The sequence below is a fragment of the Rhea pennata genome, chromosome 27 (genome assembly GCF_028389875.1).
Source record: "Rhea pennata isolate bPtePen1 chromosome 27, bPtePen1.pri, whole genome shotgun sequence".
Classification (NCBI taxonomy): domain Eukaryota; kingdom Metazoa; phylum Chordata; class Aves; order Rheiformes; family Rheidae; genus Rhea; species Rhea pennata.
In genome coordinates this window covers 1,435,073-1,457,258 of record NC_084689.1, presented here as the reverse complement: position 1 = coordinate 1,457,258, position 22,186 = coordinate 1,435,073, and the positions used below count along the sequence as shown (strand labels likewise).

At 73.6% G+C, this 22,186-nt stretch overlaps 3 protein-coding genes across 5 annotated transcripts; 2 read left to right on the top strand and 1 right to left on the bottom strand.

The window, feature by feature from the left end:
• The first annotated feature begins 831 nt into the window (after nt 1–831).
• Nucleotides 832–3,461, top strand: PLVAP (plasmalemma vesicle associated protein). Its single transcript, XM_062596177.1, has 6 exons — nt 832–1,312; nt 1,572–1,668; nt 1,757–2,346; nt 2,420–2,558; nt 2,645–2,723; nt 3,124–3,461. The coding sequence occupies exons 1-6, from the start codon at nt 893–895 to the stop codon at nt 3,128–3,130; spliced, it is 1,332 nt and encodes a 443-aa protein (XP_062452161.1). The 5' UTR covers nt 832–892; the 3' UTR covers nt 3,131–3,461.
• Nucleotides 3,462–4,466: 1,005 nt separating this feature from the next.
• GTPBP3 (GTP binding protein 3, mitochondrial) lies at nt 4,467–7,266 on the bottom strand. 3 transcript variants are annotated; one of them, XM_062596210.1, is made up of 9 exons: nt 7,200–7,266; nt 6,435–6,670; nt 6,201–6,287; nt 5,909–6,111; nt 5,735–5,807; nt 5,480–5,623; nt 5,215–5,380; nt 4,856–5,134; nt 4,467–4,752 (listed from the first exon to the last, which is right to left on the bottom strand). In XM_062596210.1, the coding sequence occupies exons 1-9, from the start codon at nt 7,235–7,237 to the stop codon at nt 4,521–4,523; spliced, it is 1,458 nt and encodes a 485-aa protein (XP_062452194.1). In that variant the 5' UTR covers nt 7,238–7,266; the 3' UTR covers nt 4,467–4,520. The 3 variants fall into 3 exon arrangements, with proteins under 3 accessions (XP_062452194.1, XP_062452193.1, XP_062452195.1); XM_062596209.1 differs by having other exon boundaries at nt 5,480–5,807; XM_062596211.1 differs by lacking the exon at nt 5,480–5,623.
• A 2,788-nt stretch (nt 7,267–10,054) lies between these two features.
• On the top strand, nt 10,055–19,673 carry ANO8 (anoctamin 8). The gene is made up of 18 exons (XM_062596485.1): nt 10,055–10,154; nt 13,624–13,734; nt 13,811–13,943; nt 14,023–14,161; nt 14,284–14,380; nt 14,981–15,097; nt 15,170–15,297; nt 15,575–15,736; nt 15,815–15,967; nt 16,047–16,173; nt 16,266–16,321; nt 16,947–17,021; nt 17,141–17,284; nt 17,406–18,125; nt 18,279–18,470; nt 18,545–18,676; nt 18,788–18,898; nt 18,988–19,673. Exons 1-18 carry the CDS (start codon nt 10,055–10,057, stop codon nt 19,663–19,665), a joined length of 3,375 nt encoding a protein of 1,124 aa, XP_062452469.1. The 3' UTR covers nt 19,666–19,673.
• The last annotated feature ends 2,513 nt before the right edge of the window (nt 19,674–22,186 follow it).

The following is a 22,186-nucleotide window of genomic DNA, read 5'->3' as shown; positions in this document are numbered from 1 at the left end:
CAGCGCTGCGCCTCGGCCCCCCCAGAGAGACGCCCCCGCCCAGCACATCCCCGGGCCGGGCATCCTGCCGCCCCGCCGCCAGCCCGCGGCCCTCTGCAAGGCGGTGCCGGGCACGGCGGCGGCGGCGAGCCCGTCCGTGCGCGGCGGCCGAGGGCTCCTGTGGGCAGGCGGCGGCAGCGGTCGTAGGGGAGAGAGCGTCGGGCTCACGGGCTGCAAGCACGGGCACCGCGGCGGAGCAGGCGGACCTGTGCCGTCCTGGCCGGGAGCTGCAACCCCTGCACGCAACACTCTGCATGCACCAACACCCCTGCATGCAACACCCTGCAGGCACCTCCTCCGGAGAGCCCCGTACTTCCCTCCGCCGGGAGATGCCGGGGCCTTGGCGAGCTCTGGGTTTGCCCCTCGCTGGCGCATGCCAGCCGCAATGCGCCTGGCAGGGACGGCCCCGGCGGGGGCAGTGCCAGGACCAGGCGCCCCGGAGCGCTGCATCCGGCTCTCCGGACGCCCCGGCTCCACGTGCCGTCTCGGCGAGCTGCCGGCCGCCGGGCGCAGCGAGCCCGATGCCCGGGTGCGGGGGAGCCCGGCGTGGCGGGCGCTAACGCCCGGGCTGCTCCCGGCGCCGCGGCCGCGGATCGGCGGCCGGAGAGGCCGAGCGGAGCCGGACGAAGCGCCCGCGTGGGGGGCGGCGGCGCCCGGGGCTTCGCCCCGCTCCGTTAGCGCTAGCGGCGGCGAACAATAGCCCCGCCGCAAACAGAAGCCGCACCGATAACCAGGCAGGTCCGAGGCATCCGGAGAGGCAGGAAGGAGCCCGGCAGAAGGAAATATTAAACGGAGCAATATAAACAGGGGCCGGGGAGGCCGCGGGAGCAAGCTCCACCCCAGCGCGGCCCCAATGAAAGGGGCTGCGGCGCGCCGGGGGGAGCAGAGCGCCGGTGGCATGGACAAGGGCTGCTACACCATGGCCAAGTTCGGCCTCGAGGCCAAGGAGGCCGTGCCCAAGCGCGACTGCGGCTTCTACATGAAGTACGTCTTCCTCTTCACCTCCCTCATCCAGTTCCTCATCATCCTGGGGCTGGTGCTCTTCATGGTGTACGGCAACGCGCACGCCGGCACCGACACCCACCTCCAGCACCTGGAGCAGCAAGTGCAGGACCGCTACGGCAAGATCATCACGCTCAGCGGCAGGAACGCCAACCTCAGCCGGGCGCTCAACGCCACGGCCAAGGAGAAGCAGGCGCTGCAGGCCCTCGCGCAGAAGGTGCAGCGGGAGCTGGACAAGTGCAACAGCAGCCAGGCGTCGCGCGGCACCGAGGTGAGCCCCGGCGGCACGGCACGCCGCCCCGGCGCCGCTCCCCCGGCTCCCCTCCCCGCGGAGCCTCCTCCGGCACGGCCCAGGGGGGACCAGACCCCCCCTGCCCCAGGGCCGCCGCCGCGCCGGCGCCGCGGGGCTCCCCGGGGGCTCTCCCGGCTCGCGAGCCCCGGCCCCGCTTCCTGCGCGCGGATAACGCCCCGGCGCCGGGGCAGGGGGTTGGGGGCCGCGCTGAGCCCTCTGCCCTCCGCCTGCCCCCCAGCACGAGCTGCAGAAAATGTCGACCGTCATCTTCTACGAGAAGACGAAGCTGAACGAGTGCCACATGACCGTCAGCCTCATCAACGCCAGCTGCCACGGTAAGCGGCCGGCCGGCGGCGCGGGGCAGGGGGCCGGCGGGGCCGGCGCGCGCGCGCGGCCGCCCCCGACCTCCGCCTCCCCGCGCAGCCGAGAAGGCCACGCTGCAGAGCCAGCGGGACCAGCTGGCCCTGGCCAAGCGGGAGTCGGAGGAGCGGTGCGCCAGGGCGGGCGCCGAGCTGAGCAGGGTCACGCGCGAGAGCGAGGGCTGCCAGCGGGAGCTGCTCGCCACCAGGACGGGCTGCGACGCCACCCGGTCCCAGCTGGAGCTGCTGAAGGGGGAGTGCGTCTCGCTGCGCACCGACATCCGCTACTCCCTCCAGCGGATCAAGGAGCTGCTGAGCCCCTACAGCTGCAGCAGCGCCCTGGAGCAGCTCGGCTGGCTGGTGCAGCGCACCGAGGAGCTCTTCCAGTGGCAGCAGGAGCGCGACACCAAGTACGTGGGGAAGGCGGTGTGCAGCTCCCTGGTGGCCCAGTGCCAGCTGAACTGCTCCCAGGACAAGCAGGACCTGGACAAGCGGCTGCAGGACGCCGAGAAGCAGCTCCAGAGCAGCCAGGAAGAAAAGAAGAAGCTGGCGGCGGCGAAGGAGCAGCTCAGCAAGGACCTGGAGGAGAAGAGCAGGGCGGCGGCGCAGGCCGCCTTCCTCCGGGAGCAGCTCAACATCTGCATGGGCTACAAGGTCAGGGGCGCGGGCGGCGGCGGGGCCGGGCACCGGCGCCGGGGCACCCACCGCCTCTCGCTCTGCTCCGCAGGTGGGTGCCTTCCTGGACGCCGGCGGTGCGCGGGTGCCGGGGAGCCCGGCCTTCGGCGGCCGGCTGGGAGCCTTCGGGAACGCGGGTGGCTACCTGCCCGCGGACGCCCTGAGGAGCCAGGGCATCGCGGAGAACGCGGGTGAGTGCGGGCGGCAGCCGGAGCCCCGGGGAGCCGCTGCCCGCCGCCGCCGCCGCCGGCAGCATCCGCCGCTCTTGTCCCACCAGGCAAGATCAACGTGGAGGAGATCCAGCGCTCGGTGCGGAAGATCATGGAGCAGTACGCGCCCGCGCCAAGGAACCCCAGGTGAGGCAGCGCGCCGGGGCCGAGCAGCACCGGGCGCCGGGGCTGGGCAGCACTGGGTGCTGGGGCCAAGTGGGGCTGGGCACTGGGGCCGAGCAGCACTGGGTGCTGGGGCCGAGCAGCACCGGGCGCTGGGGCTGGGCAGCACTGGGTGCTGGGGCCAAGTGGGGCTGGGTGCTGGGCGCTGGGGCTGGGCAGCACTGGGCACTGGGGCTGAGCAGCACTGGGTGCTGGGGCCAAGTGGGGCTGGGCACTGGGGCCGAGCAGCACTGGGTGCTGGGGCCGAGCAGCACCGGGCGCTGGGGCTGGGCAGCACTGGGTGCTGGGGCCAAGTGGGGCTGGGCGCTGGGGCTGGGCAGCACTGGGCGCCGGAGCCGCCGGCCTGACCCTGCCCTCTGCGCAGCGGCTAGCGGCCGAGCTGGCGCACCGCGAGCTGCGGCGAGGAGCTCCGCACGCCCCGGCAGAGCAGCGGGACCGGCCCGGAGCGGCGCTTCCCGCGACGAGCACGGCGCGGCCACACCGTCCCCCGGCCCGGGCCGCGAGGGGCCAGGGCCGAGCTCTCCGTCCCCCCCCGCCCCCCACCGCTTCTCACCCCGTTTTCCCCACATCTCCCCTCCCTGCCGCCGGCGGGACTGGGACACTCAACCCTTCCCGCGTGTGCACGCGTGTGTGCGCGTGTATTCGGGCGCTCGGATCTGGGGGCTGCAAATACACTGGCCACTGGCACGGCATGGCACAGCACGGCACGCGTCTTCTTGCGGCACGGCGGCTCCGCAGCCGGGGGGCAGAGCCCGCCCCAAAGCGCTGCGGCGCTGCGAGGCCGAGCCCCGGCTTTCCCGCGCTGGAAGCGCGTGGGACGGCGCACGGGAAGCCCCTGGCCACCGAGCCCCAGCCGCCCCAGCACGCTGCTGGGAAAGCCGGGGCCGCCGCCGTGCCCCGGCTCCTGCGCCCGTGGGAAGCTGCAGCGATGCTCGCGGGGGCGGCAGCGGGGGGAGCGGGCGCCGCCTTGGCACGCCGCAGCGGGCGCCGGCCGTGGCGGGTGCGGTGATTGATCGCCGGCTGCTGCACGCTGATCTCTTGCCACGCTCCCCTCGCCTTCCTGTTTAAACGGCCTTTCCTGGCGCTGGCGGCGGCAGGATGGGTACCCCGGCCCGCCGGCGGCACGCAGCACGCCGTGCCAGCGGGCCGCCCGATGCCGGGGGGCCCCAGGCCCCGTGGGGCTGCAGGGTGGGGGGCGGCCGAGGGGCTGCGGCCCCCCTCCCCGCTCCTGGCTCCGGCCCCGCGCAGCCCGGCTCGGGGAGCGGAGCGACGCGCTCGGCGTTGGAGGATTTCCTGGAGCTCCACTATAAATAATCCTGGAGCAACAGGGGCTTCCGCTGCCGGAGCCTGGGAACCCCCGTTGGGGGGGGGGGGCAGCAGCACAGCGACACGGGGCCCCGGGGAGCCCCCAGCCCTGCAAGCCCAGGAGCCGCGGGGGCCGCGGTGGGGGTGGGGGGGGCCACGGCTTCTGGGGCACTGGGACCCCCCCCGCGGCGCGGCGTGGCACGGCACGGCACGGCGGCGAGCCGGTCCGGGGCTGGCGTCTTCCCTTCCAGCCCCTCCAGCTCCTTGTTTACGCTCGCGGCCAGGAAACGGGGCCTCTCCCAGGAGCGGGTGGTTTTTTCCGAGGCTGGGGCTCAGGAAACGGCGCCCCGCGGCCGGGGAGCACGCCGCCGCCCCGGGAGCCCGGCGAAGGACGCGGCAGCGGCCGAAGGCACCACGGTTTAATAACGGCGCGGAGCGACGAGCCGCCGGGGCCCCTCACTTGCCCACGCAGAAGTCCCTGAAGATGATGTCCAGGACGTCCTCGGCGCCCACGTGCCCCGTGATGCGGCCCAGGTGCCGGCGCGCCAGGCGCAGCTCCTCGGCGGCCAGCGCCAGGTCGGCGCCGGCGGCGCGGCCGTAGCGGGCCAGGGCGGCGCGGCAGGCGCGCAGGTGCTGGCCGTGGCGGGTCTGCGTGAGGCTGGGCGAGCCGGCCAGCGGGTCCCCGCACCTGCGCGGGGGCACGGGAGGCTGCAGCGCCCGCCCCACGGCGTGCCCCCCCCCCCCCCCGCCGCCTGCCGTGTGTCCCCCCCCCCCCGCCCCCCGGCACTCACAGCCGCTCCAGCTGCCGCCGCAGCAGCTCCACCAGCCCGGCGAGCCCCTCGCCCGTCTTGCAGGAGAGCGGGGCGGCGGGGGGCAGCCCGGCCCGGGCGCAGGCGTCCCGCAGGGCCCCCGCGCCGCCCCGCACCAGGTCCACCTTGTTCAGCACCAGCACGCGGGGCTGTGGGGCGGCGGGGGGCACCACGGCCCCCAGCGCTTCGCCCAGGGCCCCCGGCTCCGCCGGCACCGCGCCGGCGTCCAGCACCGCCAGCACCAGGTCCGCCTGCTGCAGCCTGCAAAGAGCCCGCGGGAAGGACCCGGCGCGCAGGGGCCGCGGCACGGCCGGACCCCCCGCCACCCCCAAAAAACGTACCTCTCCCGCGCCCGGCTCACGCCCTCCTGCTCCACGGGGTCGGCGGCGGCGCGCAGCCCGGCCGTGTCGCTCAGCACCACGGGGTAGCCGCCGACGTTCAGCGACAGCTCCACCACGTCCCGCGTGGTCCCCGCCACGGGGGACACGATGGCTGCCGGTCGCTGGGCTTGGGGAGGACACAGGGACACAGCTCAGGGGGCGACGCCGGGGAGGGCGGCGGGGACGCCCAGCCACCCCGTCCACCCCCCTCCCCAGCCCCACTCACCCAGCAGGTTGAGCAGGCTGCTCTTGCCCACGTTGGGGGGGCCGGCGATGACCACGCGGACGCCGCCGCGGAGCAGCTCCCCGCGCCGCCCGTCCCGCAGGTGGGCGCCCACCTCCCGCTCCAGCGCCCGCACGGCCGCGGCCACTGCGGGGGGGGGTGGGAAGGGGGGGGAGAGCGGTGGCACGATGGGGCTGGGGTGGTGGTGGTGGGGGGGACACACACCACTGGCGCGCCCCGGCCCCCGGCCGCCCTCACCTCGCGACAGCACCTCTTCCTCCACGTTGTCATCCTCGCTGAAGTCGATGTAGGCTTCGAGGTGGGCCAGCGCCTGGGGGCACCGGGCGGGCTGAGCGGCTCAGCCGCCCCCCGGGGCCCCTGCGGCGGGCGCTGGCGGAGGAGCCCAGGCGTCCGGCCGGCCCCAGCCCTTGCCTGGGTGAGGGTCTCGCTCCAGCGCTGGTAGAGCCGCCCCAGCTCGCCCTCCATCTGCCGCAGGGCTTGCCGCCGCTGCGCCTCCGTCTCCGCCTGGATGAGGTCGCCCAGCCCCTCCACCGCCGTCAGGTCCAGCTTGCCGTTGTGGAAGGCTCTCCGGGCAAACTCGCCCGGCTCGGCGGGCCGCAGGCCGGGCAGGCGCCCTGCGAGCCGCCCGCGCCCGCGTGAGCCGCCGCGGCTCCGCGCAGCCCCGAGCGTCGCCCGCGCCCGCGCCGGCGGGACGGAGCCTCACCCAGCGCCCGCAGCACGCCGCTCACCACGGCCGGCCCGCCGTGCACGTGCAGCTCGCAGCAGTCCTCCCCCGTGAAGCTATGGGGCCCTGCAGAGCACGGAGCCGCTGGGGACACGGCCCTCGGACCCCCCCCCCCCCGCCGTGCAATTTAGGGCGGGGGGCAAGGGGGCCCGCGGCATGGGAACCGGCCCCCCAGATCCCCGTGGCGCCGGCGCCGACCCTCCCGGCTCTCACCTGGGAACCAGGCGACGAGGCCACGGTCCAGGGGCTCGGCGGTGGCGGGGTCGCGGATGCGCCGCAGCGCCAGGACGCGGGGCGCCGGCGGCTCGGGGCGCCCCGTGAGGCTCTGCAGGGCCTCCCGGCAGCCCGGCCCGCTCGCCCGGATCACCGCCACGCCGCACTTGCCGTGGCCCGAGGACACGGCGAAGACGGTGTCACGCCGCGCCGCGGAGCAGAGGCCCTGCGCCCACCTGCGAAGGGACAGGGAGCCAGGGCGGGGGGGCCGGGAGGGTCCCCTCGGGGGTCCCCTCCCCCCACACATCCCCAAAGGGGTGCAGGGACGCAGCCCCCCCGTGCAACCCACGCAGCCGGGGTGTGCACCCCTCCCTATGCACCCCCAGACCCATGTGTGCACCCTGCATGGTGCAGCGGAACAACCTCCCCCCCCCCCCGGGACACCCCCTTCCCCGTGCACCATTCCTCCCCACGCCAGGGTGCACCCACTGCTCCCCACACACCCCGACTCCAGCATGCAGCCCCCTCCCTGTGCACCCCCTGCCCACGCGCTCCCCCCTCCAGAGTAGCCCCCACCCCAGGTGCATCCCCTCCCCTTGCAACCCCCCCCCTTCCACAATGCACCCACCCCGGGGTGCCCCAGTTGCACCCTCTCCCCATGCTCCCCCCCCCCCCCCGCATATCCCGACCCCGGGGTGCCCCCCTCCCCCTTGCAAGCCCCCCCAGCTGCCTCCTGTCCCGCGGCCCCCCCCGGGCGCTCCTCACCGGCCGCCCGCCGCGCTCAGCGCCCTCCGCAGCGCCATGAGCCCCCGGCGCGCGCCGCCTTGCTCACACCCCGCAGCGGCCTCAGCGCGAACAGCACCCCCGCCGCTCTCCACGCGCGCCGATTGGCTAACGCAGCGGAGAGGGGCGGACTTTCGGCCGCAGTCTCCCCTATGATTGGTCCCTGCGCGCTGCTGACGTCACTCCGCCTGAGGCTCCGCAAGAGTGAATCGCTTCCGCCCGGCGGCGGGCGCGGCGCGCCCCGGGTCCCTACGCCGCCCCCCACCTGCGGCTCTCCGCAGGGCTCTGCACGCCGCGACCGCCTCGACGGGTGCATCTGCCCCCGGGGGCGCTTGGCCGCGGCTCCCGAGGGGCAGGAGCTATTTTAGTGGTGGCATGGCAGGGGCCGGGGCATGTGGCCTCTCTGTCACCTCCCCTGGAACAGGACACCCATAGCCCTGAGCCGGCAGCTGAGGCCCAGCTGGGCTGCAAGTACCTGGCAGGGCCTTGTCTGCACCCTCAGCCCCGTTCGTCCCCAAACGTGGATCTGGGAGGGATGCAGGTGGCTGGAGCAGGGGGGCAGCACCCACGTCCAGTGCAGGAGATCCCCCTGGCATCCTGTCTCTGGCCTCCAGCCCCTTTGCACCTGCTGACCCATGCTAACCCTGCAGCGCCTGGCTACCTCCCCTGCCCCAGCTCCCACGCAGGCTTCCCGTGAAGCTCCTGGGATTTTTGGACACCCCTGGTCCAACTTGGCCATGCTGTGGGGTGTGGAGGGGGGTGGAGGCAGTGCTGGGGACTGCCTGGCTGTGGGGCTGGAGGGTGCTGAGCCCCTGGCTCCGGATCTAGCTGAGCCGGAGATGCTCCATCCCTGGGAAACCTCAGCTGCAGCCAGCAGCCAGCGCCGCAGACGGGGAATCGCAGCCTCCCGCCACCACGCGGCTCTGTGAACCATAGAAATTTTCCCCGTACAGACGCTGCACCCTGGGATGCTTCTGGGGACACTGGGACACTCCTGGGGACACTGGGACCTGAGCTGCCTCCCTAGCTCCAGCGGCTTTGTCCGTGGTGCCGGGGCCGGGCGCAGCCCATGGGGCCTGGCGAGGACGTGGGGACGCTGCGGTGGGGGGACGCTGGTGCAGACAAAGGAGCCGGCAGCGGGGAGGAGCGAGCGCCTGCGTGAGCAGAGATGCTGGAAACACTGTCAGCTCCGGCTCCAGCTGCTGCACCACCCTCCCCAGACAGCCTCTCACCCCCACACGGGGAGCCACCGGCACGTGGATGGCCAGAAAAGGGGGAGGCAGAGCAAAGGGAGATGCCGCAGCAAAGAGCATCACCGTGGAGCAGCTCGTGGGCTCCGGGGCTGCTCCAGGAAGGATTTGTGTCCTTGGAATCGCTGTGTGCACACTCCCCACGCACACAGCCCTGCTTGCACACCCGCGTGCACAGCTGCATGCACACAGCCCAGTTTGCACTCCCCTGTGTGTGCACAGCGCCCTTTGTGTGGCCCCGTTTGTGCACCCCCCACGCACCCCCCCCCCACGCTTGCCCCAGGACAGATGCCAGCTAACCAAGCCAGTCTAGCCCCCTCCCCTTCTGCTCTTCCCCCCCGCCAGGCCATCCCAGAAGCTTTTCCCTTGCAGGCAGGTGGGTCCAGTCTGCACCGCGTCTCGGGAAGGTCCGGGGCATCCTGACCACAGCACCAGCTGTGGGGAGGACTGGGGGAGTCGGGCTGCGGTGCCCCGCTGGGGGCCCTGGCACAGAGAGGGCCCAGAGACGCGCCAGGCTCCAGCTGCCACTGCAATCCCCCCCCCCGGGCTCCAAGCGCAGATGCCGGAGGAGAGGCCGGTTCCTTGTGGCATCGTTCATCACGGGCCGTCAGAGCTGGCACCCGGCGTCTCGCCCTAAAATAGCTGCGGGCAGGCAGCAGGGCGGGGGTGGAGGGTGGTGAGCAAGACCTGGCGTGGGGGGCCCCCGCACGCCCCCACGCCTGTGCCACCGTGGGGCTCCCGGGCGCCCATGGCCCGGCCGTGCCGGCCCTGCATGCTGCTGAGCCCGTAAGGGGCTGTGTGGGTGTCCCCCCCGCCGTGTCCCCACAGCTCCCGGAGACCAGGCTGTGGGGCTGGGGACAGTGGAGGGCTCCCGAAAGGTCAGTGAGACGCTGTGCGGCCCAGGTCGGGTTACCTGCGTGGCCTCCCGCCCAGCTGCCGCACTCGAAATAACACTGGGACCGTGGGGCTGTGCTGCTGGGGGGGGGGGGGGGGAATTGGGGCCGAGCGGGGGGAGGAGGGGGGATGGAGGCATCGGGGCAATGCAGGGGGGCAGGTGCATCAGGGCGGCGGTGGGGGCAGCGGGATGTGGGGCAGTGGGGAGGATCAGCCGGGCAGGGGGATGTGGGACACGTCGGGGGGGGGGGCAGCGGGATGGAGGGCAGCGCGGGGTGGGGGGTGGGGGCCGGCCGGGCACCTCGAGGGTCAGGCCGTGCCGGGAGACGTAGAGACACGGCGGGGACAAGGGCTGCGGCGGGGGCGGGGTGGGGGCTGCCGCCCGGGATGCTCCGGCTCCTCTGGCCGGATTGAGGGGGAAGGAGGCGGGGGGGGGGGGCCGGACGCCTGGGCCCCGCGGCCCGCGCCGCCGGGCGCTGGGGAGCGGGCGGCAACCAGACAATTAAAGGGGCCGGGAGCGCGGCGCTCCGCCGCGTCGTCCCTCCTCCCGGCCGCGGCGGCGGCGGCGGCGGCGGCGGCGGCTGCGGCTCGGGTGGCAGCGGCCCCGCGCCCGCAGCCCCGGCGGCCCCATGCGGCGGCCCCCGCCGCGGCCCGCAGCCCCCGCAGCCCCCGCGGCCCCCGCGGCCCCGCACCATGCCCGACCCGCCGGCGGCAGCGCAGGACGCCGAGCGGCCCCGGCGGGCCCCGGCCGGCGAGGAGCGAGCGGAGCCGGCGGCCCCGGCCGGCGTCCTGGGTAGGTGGCACCGCCGGGGAGGGGGGCGCCGGCCCGGAGAGGGGGGCGCCGGGGGCCGGGCGCAGCCCCCCGCCGCGCCCCTCCGGCCCCGGCCGCGGTGTCGGTGTCGGTCCCGGCCCGTCGGTGCGCGCAGGGGCCGCGGGCTGCGGCCGCGGCAGCGGGGGGGAGGGGGGAAGGGGGGGGCGCTCCCTGCGGCTCAATGCGGATGGACGTCGGTGGGGCTCGGCAGGGCTGTGGGACAGCTCCCGCTCTGGGCAGGGCTGCGACCCCCCCCCCCCCCCCGGGACAGGTCTGTGCTCCCCCCTGGACAGCTCCATGCTCCCCGGGGATCCGGCCCGTGCGCCCCCAGATGGGGCTACGATCCCTGGGGATGGGGTCTGTGCATTCCCCCCTGCCCGGGACCAGTCTGTGTGCCCTCCCCCGGGCAGGGTCCCCCCCCCTCTCCCCCGGACAGGGCTGTGTCCCCCAGTATCAGGTCCCCGTGTGCCCTGGGACATATCTGTGACCCTGGGACAGGTCTGTGCCCCCCACCCCCCACTCCAGACTGCATCCCTGCGCCCCTAGGATGGATCTGCATCCCCGGGATGGGTCCATGCCCCAGGGAGGATCACTGTCCCCTGGGCAGGCCGGTGCCCCCTGGCCGGGTCCATGCCCCCAGCACAGGCCCATGCCCGCCCCGGCCGGCTCCGTGCACCCTGGTGCAGGGCCGGGGCTGGGGCAGAGCTGGCCAGTGGGTGTGGGTTGGGGGTTTGGGTTCGGTCCCCAGGCTGGAGCTGGGGTGGGAGGCAGCAGTGCAGCCCTGGGACCAGCTCACCGGTGACTTGGGGGCCGATTCGGGTGGCCCAGGAGCAGGCGAGGGGCCATTGCGGAGGGCCAGGCCGGGCTGCGTGCTGGGGGGAAGCCGAGCCGGGGACTCCTGCCTGCAGGAGCGCCAGGAGTGACCCAGTTTGGGTCCTCCCGGGAAGCGGCCTCCCGTGGCAGGGCGGGAAAGGCGTTAGAGCCCAGGCCTCGAGATGATGTGCGCGGCCGAGGGCTCCTCTCCGCGCCGGGGCAGCGATTCATCCATCTCCAGAGCTCTGCAGCTCCGGTGACCTTATGCCGGAGAGCCAAGGTTAGCGGCACAGCCCTGGCGCGGCCGCGGGAGGATGAGCGGGAAGGGGCTGTGGCGCCGGGCTCGAAGCCACGGGCTGCGCCGCCGGCCGGGTCCCCTCGCCTCCCGCGGCCCTCGCGGCAGAGCTGCGCCGCCTCCCTGGCTGCAGGACTTTCTCGCTGCTCCTGAAGGACGAGGGTGCTCGCTGGCAGGGCATGATGTCCGGGCAGCTTTTGGGGTGAAACAGTGGGATATCGCAGGCCCGGAGGCGGAGGGAGCTGAGCTTGCTGGCGGGAAAGGAGCGGGCGATGGAGCTGCGGCTCGGCGGCAGCAGGACTCGGCGCTGAGCTCGTGTCCCGCTCAGGGAGCCGCAAAGGCGCCCGGCCCAGGCGGGCCCGGGGCTCCCGTCGCCGAGAGCGCGGGTGCGCCCGCGGCCGCCCCGTTTCGCCCAGCCGCGTCCCGAGTCGCGGGGGCGCGCGGTGCCCATCTGCCCGACTCCTGCTCTCGCAGGCTTGAATGACGCCTCTCCTCGCAAGGCGTGAATTATTCACGGCGCAGCCGGCCACGCTCACAGCCGCCGCGGACCGGCGATCCCGCCCGCGCGGGGAGGAGAGGAGCGATGCCGAGCCCGCGTCCCCGTCGTGCCAGGCTGGGCACCAGGAGGGGCCGCCCGTCCCGGCTCGGCCTCTCCCTGCAGCTGCGCTGGCAGCCACAATGCCGGGCTTGTGCCGGGCACGGCGCCGGGCCGCGGGCGGGCAGCAGGGCCACGGCGCCGGCCTTTCGCCCACGTCCGGCCGGGACAGGAGCCCTTTGAGCGCGCGGTGGGACGGCTGCAGCCTCGCGCCCAGCTGGGGAAATGAGTTTGCCGGGTCTCAGCCTGCCTGTCGGCCCCAGGGGCTGGCAGGGAGTGCGGCACCCCGCGGGCTCCCCGGGGCCGGGGTGGGTCGGTGGAGGGCCTGGGGGCGGCCTGGCATTTCCGCGTCAGAGCGGCCCCGGCAGACTGGATGCTCCCGGCCAGCTCAACCGGTTCCCGGTGCGCAGAGCTGGGACGGGATTTCCGGTGCTCCGGGGACCTGCCCGGCCCCGGGGCAGGTTGGCAGCTGGGACATCCCTGGGGACATGGTGCACCTGCCCGGCGTGGTCCTCCCTGGCTCGGGAGGGGGAAACTGAGGCACTGAGCTGGCAGGCAGCGCTGCCGGCACGGGGCTCGCGGCTCCTTTCCACGAACGGGTGTCACTGGGGCAGCCGAGCGGCTCGTCCCGCCCTGCCTGCGAGCGCGCGGTGTGGATGTGCCGGGTGGCCCCACGACGGCACACTGGGGCACGGGCACCGTCCCCCTTGTCATGCGCTTGCCGCTTGGGGCCTCCCCGGGTTTCCATGGAGACCGGCTGCTTTTTTTTGCTCTCCCCTTTCTTTTTTTTCCCCTCCCGCTTCCCGTCTGCTGGCGGCACGGCGGCGCCGCTGCCGGAGCCAGGCTGCCGGAGCCAGGCCTGGCGGAGGGGCTGCGGCAGGTGGTGAGTGGGGCTGGGGCGCCCCGGTGCCAGAGGGGTGCCCCAGTGCTGGAGGGCTGCACTGGCACCAGAGGGGTGCACCAGTGCTGGAGGGGTGCACCGGAGGGCTGCACTGGTGCCGGAGGGGTGCACTGGTGCCAGAGGGGTGCACCAGTGCTGGAGGGGTGCACCGGAGGGCTGCACTGGTGCCGGAGGGCTGCACTGGTGCCAGAGGGGTGCAACAGTGCTGGAGGGGTGCACCGGAGGGCTGCACTGGTGCTGGGGGTGTGCACTGGTGCCAGAGGGGTGCACCAGTGCTGGAGGGGTGCACCGGAGGGCTGCACTGGTGCCGGAGGGGTGCACTGGTGCCAGAGGGGTTCACCAGTGCTGGAGGGGTGCACCGGAGGGCTGCACTGGTGCTGGGGGTGTGCACTGGTGCCAGAGGGGTGCACCAGTGCTGGAGGGGTGCACCGGAGGGCTGCACTGGTGCCGGAGTGGTGCACTGGTGCCAGAGGGGTGCACCGGAGGGCTGCACCGGCACCGGAGGGCTGCACCGGTGCTGGAGGGCTGCACTGGCGTCGGAGGGGTGCACCGGTGCTGGAGGGGCACGCAGCTGCACCGCCGGCTCCTCCCCGGCAGCTGTCGGAGCCTTTTTGGGCGCCTTGACCTGCCAGAGGAGAAACCCGAGCCGGAGGGAGCGGCACCCGGCGTGGGGCATCGCCCCCGCGGCGGCGCCCGGGAGGCCCGGGGAGGCCCGGGGAGGCCCGGGGAGGCCCGGCGAGCCGCCCTGCGGCCCCTTGCCCCCCTCGTGCCTGCCTGCGGAGCCCCCCGGCGGCGCCCGGCCTCCGGCTGCCCTCGGCTGCTCACCCGGCGCTGCCTCTCCCGGCAGATAAACTCTTCGGGAAGCGGCTGCTCCAGGCCGGGCGCTACATCATGTCCCACAAAGCCTGGATGAAGACGGTGCCCACGGAGAACTGCGACGTGCTCATGACCTTCCCGGGTAGGGATGCGCGGGGCGGCGGGCACGGGGGCGGCGGGTGCAACGCCGGTGCCAGCGCCGTGTCGCCGCCCCGCAGACACCACCGACGACCACACGCTGCTCTGGCTCCTCAACCACATCCGCCTGGGCATCCCCGAGCTCATCGTGCAGGTGCGGCACCACAAGCACACGCGCGCCTACGCCTTCTTCGTCACGGCCACCTACGAGAGGTAGGAGCCGGCGCCGGCGCCCGCGGCGGCCCGCGGCGCCCCCGCCGCCTCTCCAGCCGCGTGCCCTCTGTGCCCGCAGCCTGCTGCGCGGCGCCGACGAGATCGGGCTGCGGAAGCCGGTGAAAGCCGAGTTCGGCGGCGGCATGCGCAGCTTCTCCTGCGAGGAGGACTACATCTACGAGAACATCGAGAACGAGCTCTACTTCTTCACCTCTCAGGTGGGCAGGGGAGAAGGGCGCTGGGGACGGGACCGGGCGGGACCTGGGGAGGGGACGGGGCTTTGCTGGGAGCCGGCCAGCGGGACCTGTCGGCCCAGGCTCATGCCGCTCCGGTGCTGCAGGAACGGCAAAACATCATCAGGTACTGGCTGGAGAACCTGCGGGCCAAGCAGGGCGAGTCGCTGCACAACATCCACTTCTTGGAGGGGCAGCCCATCAGTGAGTACTGCACGGCGCGGCACAGCACAGCATGGCATGGCATGGCATGGGGCACCATGGCCTGGCACAGCAGCATGGCATGCAGCATTGCATAGTGCAGCATGGTATGACACAGCATGGCCCGCGGCATGGCACAGCATGGCACAGTGCACCATGGCATGGCATGCAGCATTGCGTGGTGCAGCATGGCATGGCACGGCATGGCACGGCACAGCATGGTGCATCCACCTTGATGCCGCACCAGCTTCCCGTGGCCCACCCGTTCCACGTTCCTGCAGCACTGGCTGGTGGCCGTGGGGGACACGTGGCCTGCAAGGGGCCCCGGGCCGCGTGTCCCACTGTGCGGGGCCGCGGCGTCGAGGCGATGCTGGGAGCCCCCGTGCCAAGCCTGGGACGACCTGTGCCACGGCCCGGCGGCGACAGCGCGGGGCGTGGAGCCCCGGTGCAGCACGGTCCCCCCGCGGCCCTCCTCCACGCTGTCGCTGCCCCGGTCCCCCAAAGCTGCCCCGCGGCGCGGCGCGGCGGGGAGGAACAAGCCGCCCGCGGGCAGGGCCGGCGGGCGCGGGGGCGCCGAGCCTCACGCCGTGCCCCGCCGCGCAGTCCCGGAGCTGGCCGCCCGCGGCGTCATCCAGCAGGTCTTCCCGCTGCACGAGCAGAGGATCCTCAAGCGGCTCATGAAGTCCTGGGTGCAGGCGGTGTGCGAGGCCCAGCCGCTCGGTAAGGCGCCGGCGGGGGCGCCGGGGGGGCGCCTGGCTCCCTGCCCCGCTCACGTCCCCGCTGTCCCCGCAGACGACATCTGCGACTACTTCGGCGTGAAGATCGCCCTGTACTTCGCCTGGCTGGGCTTCTACACCTCGGCCATGGTGTACCCCGCCGTCTTCGGCTCCATCCTCTACACCTTCACCGAGAGCGACCAGGTGAGGCCCGCGGGACGCGCCGCGGCACCGTGCCGTGGTGAGCCCCAGGCTTTGGGGGCATTTCCCTCCCCGGGCTTTTCCCTTTGGTGCTTCGATGCGCGAAGCGCTGCAGCGCGGGGAGGCACCCGGTCCTAGGAGCCACCCGAGAGCAGCCGCGGCCGCGCTGCGGCGGGCGCGGGGGTCCCCCGGCTGCCGCTGGGCGCCGGCCGCCCCGGGCACGGGCACGGGCACAGCCACGGGAGGGGACCGAGCCCGGCGTGCCGCCTCCCCGCCGCAGACCAGCCAGGATATCTGCTGCGTGGTCTTCGCCATCTTCAACGTCATCTGGGCCACGCTCTTCCTGGAGGAGTGGAAGCGCCGCGGCGCCGAGTTCGCCTACAAGTGGGGGACGCTGGACACCCCGGCCGAGTCCATCGAGGAGCCGCGGCCGCAGTTTCGGGTGAGCGCGGGGAGGGGGCGCGGCGGCCCCGCGGGGGTCCCGGCGGCGGGGGGTCACGCGCCGCCGTCCCCCGCGCAGGGCGTTAAGAGGATCAGCCCCGTGACCAGCGCCGAGGAGTTTTACTACCCGCCGTGGAAGCGGCTGCTCTTCCAGTGCCTGGTCAGCCTGCCGCTCTGCCTCGTCTGCCTCTCCTTCGTCTTCCTCGTCATGCTGGGGTGCTTCCAGATCCAGGTGGGTGGTTCCCCCCCGGCCGGGATGGCGGCGGCGGCGGCGGCGCCCGCTGACGCCGTCCCCGTCCCCGTCGCCGCAGGAGCTGGTGCTGAGCGTCAAGGAGCTGCCCCGAATCATCCGCTTCCTGCCCAAGATCGTCCTGGCCGTCATCGTCACGGCCTGCGACGAGGTGTACAAGAAGATCGCGTACTGGCTGAACGACATGGGTGCGTGGGGCTGGGGGGGGGGGCCGGGGGGCCACCGCCGCCGCGGCCCCTCTCCCGCGCCCCGGCCTCACCCGGCCCCTTCCGCTTCGCAGAGAACTACCGGCTGCAGAGTGCCTACGAGAAACACCTCATCATCAAAATAGTGCTGGTGAGCGCGGGGCCGGGGCCGGGGGGCCGAGGGGGCAGGGGGCCGGGGAGCCAGGGGGCTGGGGGGCCCAGGGACTGGGGGATCAGGGGGCCAGGGGATCGGGGGGCTGGGGCATTGGGGGGCTGGGGGATCCAGGGGGCAAGAGAGCAGGAGACTGGGGATTTGGGGGGCCGGGGGGCTGGGGGATTGGGGAACCAAGGGGGCAGGACAGCAGGAGACTGGGGAACTGGGGGGCTGGGGGGTCAGGGGATCAGGGAACCAAGGGGGCAGGAGAGCAGGAGACTGGGGAATTGGGGGGCTGGGGGATCGGGGAACCAAGGGGGCAGGACAGCAGGAGACTGGGGAACTGGGGGGCTGGGGGGTCAGGGGATCAGGGAACCAAGGGGGCAGGAGAGCAGAAGACTGGGGAATTGGGGGGCTGGGGGATCGGGGAACCAAGGGGGCAGGACAGCAGGAGACTGGGGAACTGGGGGGCTGGGGGATTGGGGAACCAAGGGGGCAGGAGACTGGGGAACTGGGGGGCCGGGGGATCGGGGGGCCTGGGGCCAGCCCCGCCGCCGGGCCCCCCCAGCACCCGGGGCCGCGGGCAGCCGCCGGCGCCGACGCCGCCTCCTCTGCCCGGCAGTTTCAGTTTGTGAACTCGTACCTGAGTCTTTTCTACATCGGTTTCTACCTCAAGGACATGGAGCGGCTGAAGGAGGTAAGGGGGCCGCCGCCGCCCCGCCGCCCGCCCCGCCGCCCGCCCCGCTCCCTGCTGCGGCACCGCTCCTCTTCATGGTCTCTCTGTCTGTCTGTCTGTTCTTCTGTCCCTTTCCACAGCTCCTGCTCATCTTCTCTTTCTCCCAAAGCCTCGCGCGTCAGCTCAAAGAGGCCCTCCTCCCCTTCATCTTCCTCCACCTCCACCTCTTTATCATCTTCCTTAAGGGCCTCCTGGGCTTTTGCTGGAGACTGGGAGTATCCAAAGTAGGAGCGGGGAGGGGGCGGGGGGGCACGCAGCGGGTCGGGGCCGCGGGGCGCCGGGGCGGGCGAGCGGGCAGGGGGGTGACGCCGGCGCCCCTGTCCGCCCCCGCCCCTCCCCGCGCAGATGCTGGCCACGCTGCTCGTCACGCGCCAGTTCCTGCAGAACGTCAAGGAGGTGTCGCAGCCCCACCTGTACCGCAGGCTGCGCCGCGGGGAGCTGAGCCTCCGCGGCCTCCGCGAGCTCTCCCACGCCGTCCTCCGGCTGCTCGCCCGCCGCGGCCCCGCGCCCCGCCGCGGCCCCCCGGCCCCGGGCCCCGCGCCGCCGGCCGCCGAGCGGGCGCCGCGGGGCGAGAAGAAGTGTCTGAACGGGGGCTGCGGGGTGCCCGAGGAGGAGGAGGAGGAGGAGGAGGAAGGGCGGCGTGAGTCCGACTCGGAGGACGAGAGCGCCCTGGACTGCGGGCTCAAGCTGAAGAAGGTGAGCTTCATCGAGAAGGCGGAGCGGCGCGGCGGGGGCGGCGAGCCCGGCGGCGCCGAGGACGACAGCTTCCTCGAGGAGGGCAGCCCCACCATGGTGGAGAAGGGCATGGACCCCGCCTCCGTCTTCGAGCTGTGCGAGGATGAGGAGGAGGCCGAAGGCCACCCCGGCAGCCCCGCCAAGGCGCCGGAGCCGGCCGCCACCCTGCGCGCGGGCCGGAGGAGGAGGGCGGCCGAGAGCCGGGAGGAGGAGGAGGGTGAGGAGGAAGGCAGGAGGCAGAACCGGGCCTCCTGGATCGACCCGCCGGAGGAGGACTATTCCACGCAGCTGACGCAGGCCGAGGTGGAGAGCTGCATGAAGAAGTACGAGGTGAGCGGGGAGCTGCCCGGCGCGGGAACGGCACGGGAACGGCGCGGGAACGGCATGGGAACGGTGCGGGAACGGCGCGGGAACGGCCCCCTGGGGCCAGCAGGTCGCAGCAGGTCTTGCCCCGTGGTGGCACGTCCCTTGCCTCCCCCGCAGGACACCTTCCAGGACTACCAGGAGATGTTCATCCAGTTCGGCTACGTGGTGCTCTTCTCCTCCGCCTTCCCCCTGGCCGCCATGTGCGCCCTGGTGAACAACGTCATCGAGATCCGCAGCGACGCCTTCAAGCTGTGCACGGGGCTCCAGCGCCCCTTCGGCCAGCGGGTCGAGAGCATCGGGCAGTGGCAGGTGGGCAGGGTGCCGCGGGGTGCCAGCGTCCCCCCCACCAGCACCAGCCCAGCCCGCCGCCGTCTCTCTTGCAGAAGGTGATGGAGGCCATGGGCGTCCTGGCCATCGTGGTGAACTGCTACCTGATCGCCCAGTGCGGCCAGCTGCAGCGCCTCTTCCCCTGGCTCAGCCCCGAGGGAGCCATCATCTCCGTGGTGGTGCTGGAGGTAGGCGCCCGTGCCGTGCCGTGCCGTGCCGTGCCGCCCGCTCCCCGTCCCTCCGCTCGCGTGGGCTCTCGCGGCCAGCGGCGCTCACGCCGGCGCCCTGCGCCCCCGCAGCACTTCGCCCTCTTCCTCAAATACATCATCCAAGTGGCCATCCCCGACATCCCCGCCTGGGTGGCCGAGGAGATGGCCAAGCTGGAGTACCAGCGCCGCGAAGCCTTCAAGGTAGGTGCCGCCCGGGGCGCCGTCCCCGTCCCCGCCGCCGGGGCCGGGCCGGCCGCCGGGCCAACGAGCTCCCCCCGCTCCGTCAACAGAAGCACGAGCGCCAGGCGCAGCATCACTTCCAGCAGCAGCAGCGGCGCAAGCGGGAGGAGGAGGAGCGGCAGCGGCACGCCGAGTACCAGGCCCGCAGGGAGCGCGAGGCCAGCCGCGACGAGGCCAAGGCCGAGCCCGCCGGGCAGGACCCGGCCCACGACAGGAGCCAGGGCAAGGGCAAGGGCTCCGCGGCCGCCTCGCACGCCTCCGACAAGCCCAAGAGACCCAGCTCCCTCCTGGCCACCAACAACGTCATGAAGCTGAAGCAGATCATCCCGCTGCAGGGCAAGTTCCTCTCCGGGGGGGCCGGGGCCGCCGGCACGGCCGCGGCCAGGTCCCCCCAGTCCCCCACCGGCAGCGATAACAAGCTCCCCGGATTCCTCAGCTTCAAGTTCCTCAAGTCACCGGAGACTAAGCGGGACGCGGGGACCGAGAAGGTCCAGTCGCCCACCAAGCCGTTCAACCCCGGCAAGCTCTTCAACTTCGGCAAGTCCGAAGGGGCCGGGGGCAACGGCGCTGCGGCCGCCGCCTCGCCCCAGCCCCGGCCCGGGCCCTCCTCGGAGGCGGGCGAGAAACCAGCCCCCAGCAAGTCCCATCTCAACGGGGTGCCGGACGAGGGGGGCCGCGAGGAGCCGGAGCTCCGGGCCGAGGAGGAGAGCGGAGGCTACAGGCTTTGACCAGGGGCTTTGGGGGACGGAGCAACTGCGGCTCCCCGGCCCCTTCTCGAGCAGCCAGGGACGTCGTCGCCCGCTCTGCTCCCTCAGCCGTCCCCCCGCTGCAGCGAGCGCGGACCTGGGACGTGCTTCATCCCGGGACCCGCCGGAGCACCCTCGGGTGCGCTGGCCCAGGCACCGTGCCCCCGGCCGTCCCCCTCCACCGCGTCCCCCTGCATCCCTGCGGCTCCTCCGCCGGGCCGGGGGGACCCGCCGCTGCCCCGGCCCCAGCTCCGGCAGGGGTCCGGCCTCATCCCGCATCGCGGACACGCAAGCAAACCGCTGCCGATCCGAGCAGCAGGGTCTGCCCGCGTCCTCGGCTGCGGCACCCCGAGGCGCTGCCTCCACGCGCTCCCGGCAAACGCGGCGGGCGGGAGCCGCCGCCGTCCTGCTCGCCGCCCGTCCCCGCGCCCGCCGCCGGAGGGAAGAGCCGGGGCAACGCCGCCGTCCGGCTTGCAGACATCCCAGGAGCCGCGCGGGAGCTCAGCGCCGCGAGAGCGGCCGGCCGGGAGCAGCCGGTCCCGCCGGCCTGGCGTCGGCCAAGGGAGCCGGGCTCGGCAGCGCCGCGGGCTGGCGGGAGCGCCGGCGAGGAGCCCGATCCACCCGTGCCTACGGCCTCGCTGCCGCCCAGCCGCGGCCCCCGGGACGCCGCCTGCGCCGGGCAGGGCCCCGCTCCGGCGGTCCCGCCGCGCAGCGCTGGGATTCACCCCTCCTCTCCCAGCACCGGGCATCCTGCCACCTGAAGAACGGGCTGCCGGGCGGGAGGGGGGCGAGCGTGAGCCGCCTGGATTTCCATGCATGGGCAACATTTCTTGCACTAAAAACGAAACAAAACCCACCGCAAGCGACTCTTTTCCATTCTTCGTGTGACGGCTCGAGGCGGCGCGGGATGCCGGGCGGCGCGCCGAGCCGAGCCGGGCTCCGGCCGCCAGCGACTGCACCACGAGCCGCGACGGGCCCCTTCTGGCTTTCTCTCTTCACGGAGCTGCCTGGCACCACGGCACTAGTGCACGGACGCCGCGCCGGAGCCCGGGAGACGGACCGGCCTCGGGGGGGACGCGCAGCCGCGGCAGGGCACGGGCAGCAGCTTCGCTTCCGCCAGGCGGAGGTTTCGCTCTCGCCGGTCGTCGTCTCAGCGCTCGAGCAGCCGCCGTCCCGGCGCCGGGCGCGCTGGGGGACGGCCGCGCCGATCCGCCGGCTGCTCCTTGGCTTTTCAGCAGCTCTGCTTGGCACCGTCCGGCTTCAGGCTCCGGGGCGGAGGCGGCCGGAGCCCGCGCGGGTCGCAGCAGCCGGGGGCAGAGAGACGGAGGGCTGCGGCCAGCCGGGCTCTCCCGGGGGAGCCCCCGCGGGCACAAAGTCTGCGTATCCGTCTCCCCCCCAGGCCTGCTCTGTAGAAAACGCCAGGTTTTCCCTCCCGTCTCGCTCCGAACACCCCATGCTTTTCTTTTTCTCTCTGAGCCAAGCCATTTTGTACAGCAATAAGCCAGGCCGGGCGAGCGCCGAGGCCGTAGCTGCTGCTCGCTCGCCTGCACGGCGGCGCGGGAGCGAGGGAGAGGCTCTCCGGCACCGACGGCAGCTCCTTGCCGCTCGGGCGCACAGCGTGCCGGAGAAGGCGCCCAGCTGTTCCCGCGGCAGCAGGAGAAGAGCAGAGCTGCTCACCCGGGACAGCCCCACGGCTGCTTTGCTGTCCCCAGGCTGGAGCCAGCTCCCGTCGCACCAGCCGGGGCTTCCCGCAGCCGAGGACCCGCCTAGGCAGCCCCAGCACCCGCTGTATCCTCTCCCCAGCACCCACCGCGACCAGGGCGTGAGGCTCCCCGGTTGCTGTACATCGGCGTTTCACACCGCACCAACGTGTCTGGAGACGAGCTAGCGAAAGGCGTGCTGAGCTGAGGCTGCAAGAGCGCGGTTTCGGGGGCAAGGCCAGGGAAAGGGGAGCACCGGGCTCCACGGCGCAGCAGAAACCCAGCAAGACTGATGCCAACGCAGCCGTGCCCCCGCGGCGTGCTCTGAAAGGCGAGCGGGAGAAGCGGCGCGCCCGGAGACGTCGGGAGAGAACCTGAGCTCAGCCCAGCCGGCAGCACCCGTAACCCGGGGCCTTGCCCAGCTCCTACCGCTACCCGCAGCCGCCTCGGCTTCGCACCCCGCCGAGCCCCCAGCGACGGCCGCATCCTGCCGGGAGCCGCGGCACCCGCCACTCCGCCTGCGCCGGGCGAGCCGAGCTCCGGGTGGTGACGGTGGCGGTGCCCCGGCCCCGGGCAGGGCCATTCCCCTTCCTCCGCTCGCCCTTTCGTTTCGTTTTCTCTAGTTAGTTGTTCCTGGGGTTGGCTCGCCAAAGCCCAGTCTCACGTCCGTCCTTGTTTAACACCAACCGGTCTTAAAGGGAGCTTTATTTATCACATTTCCCTCCTGAGAGTAACGGTCCTGAGGGGATCTATTCCTTGCACCATCAACCAGAGGACAGGAGCGGTCCCGCTGCTGCCAGGGC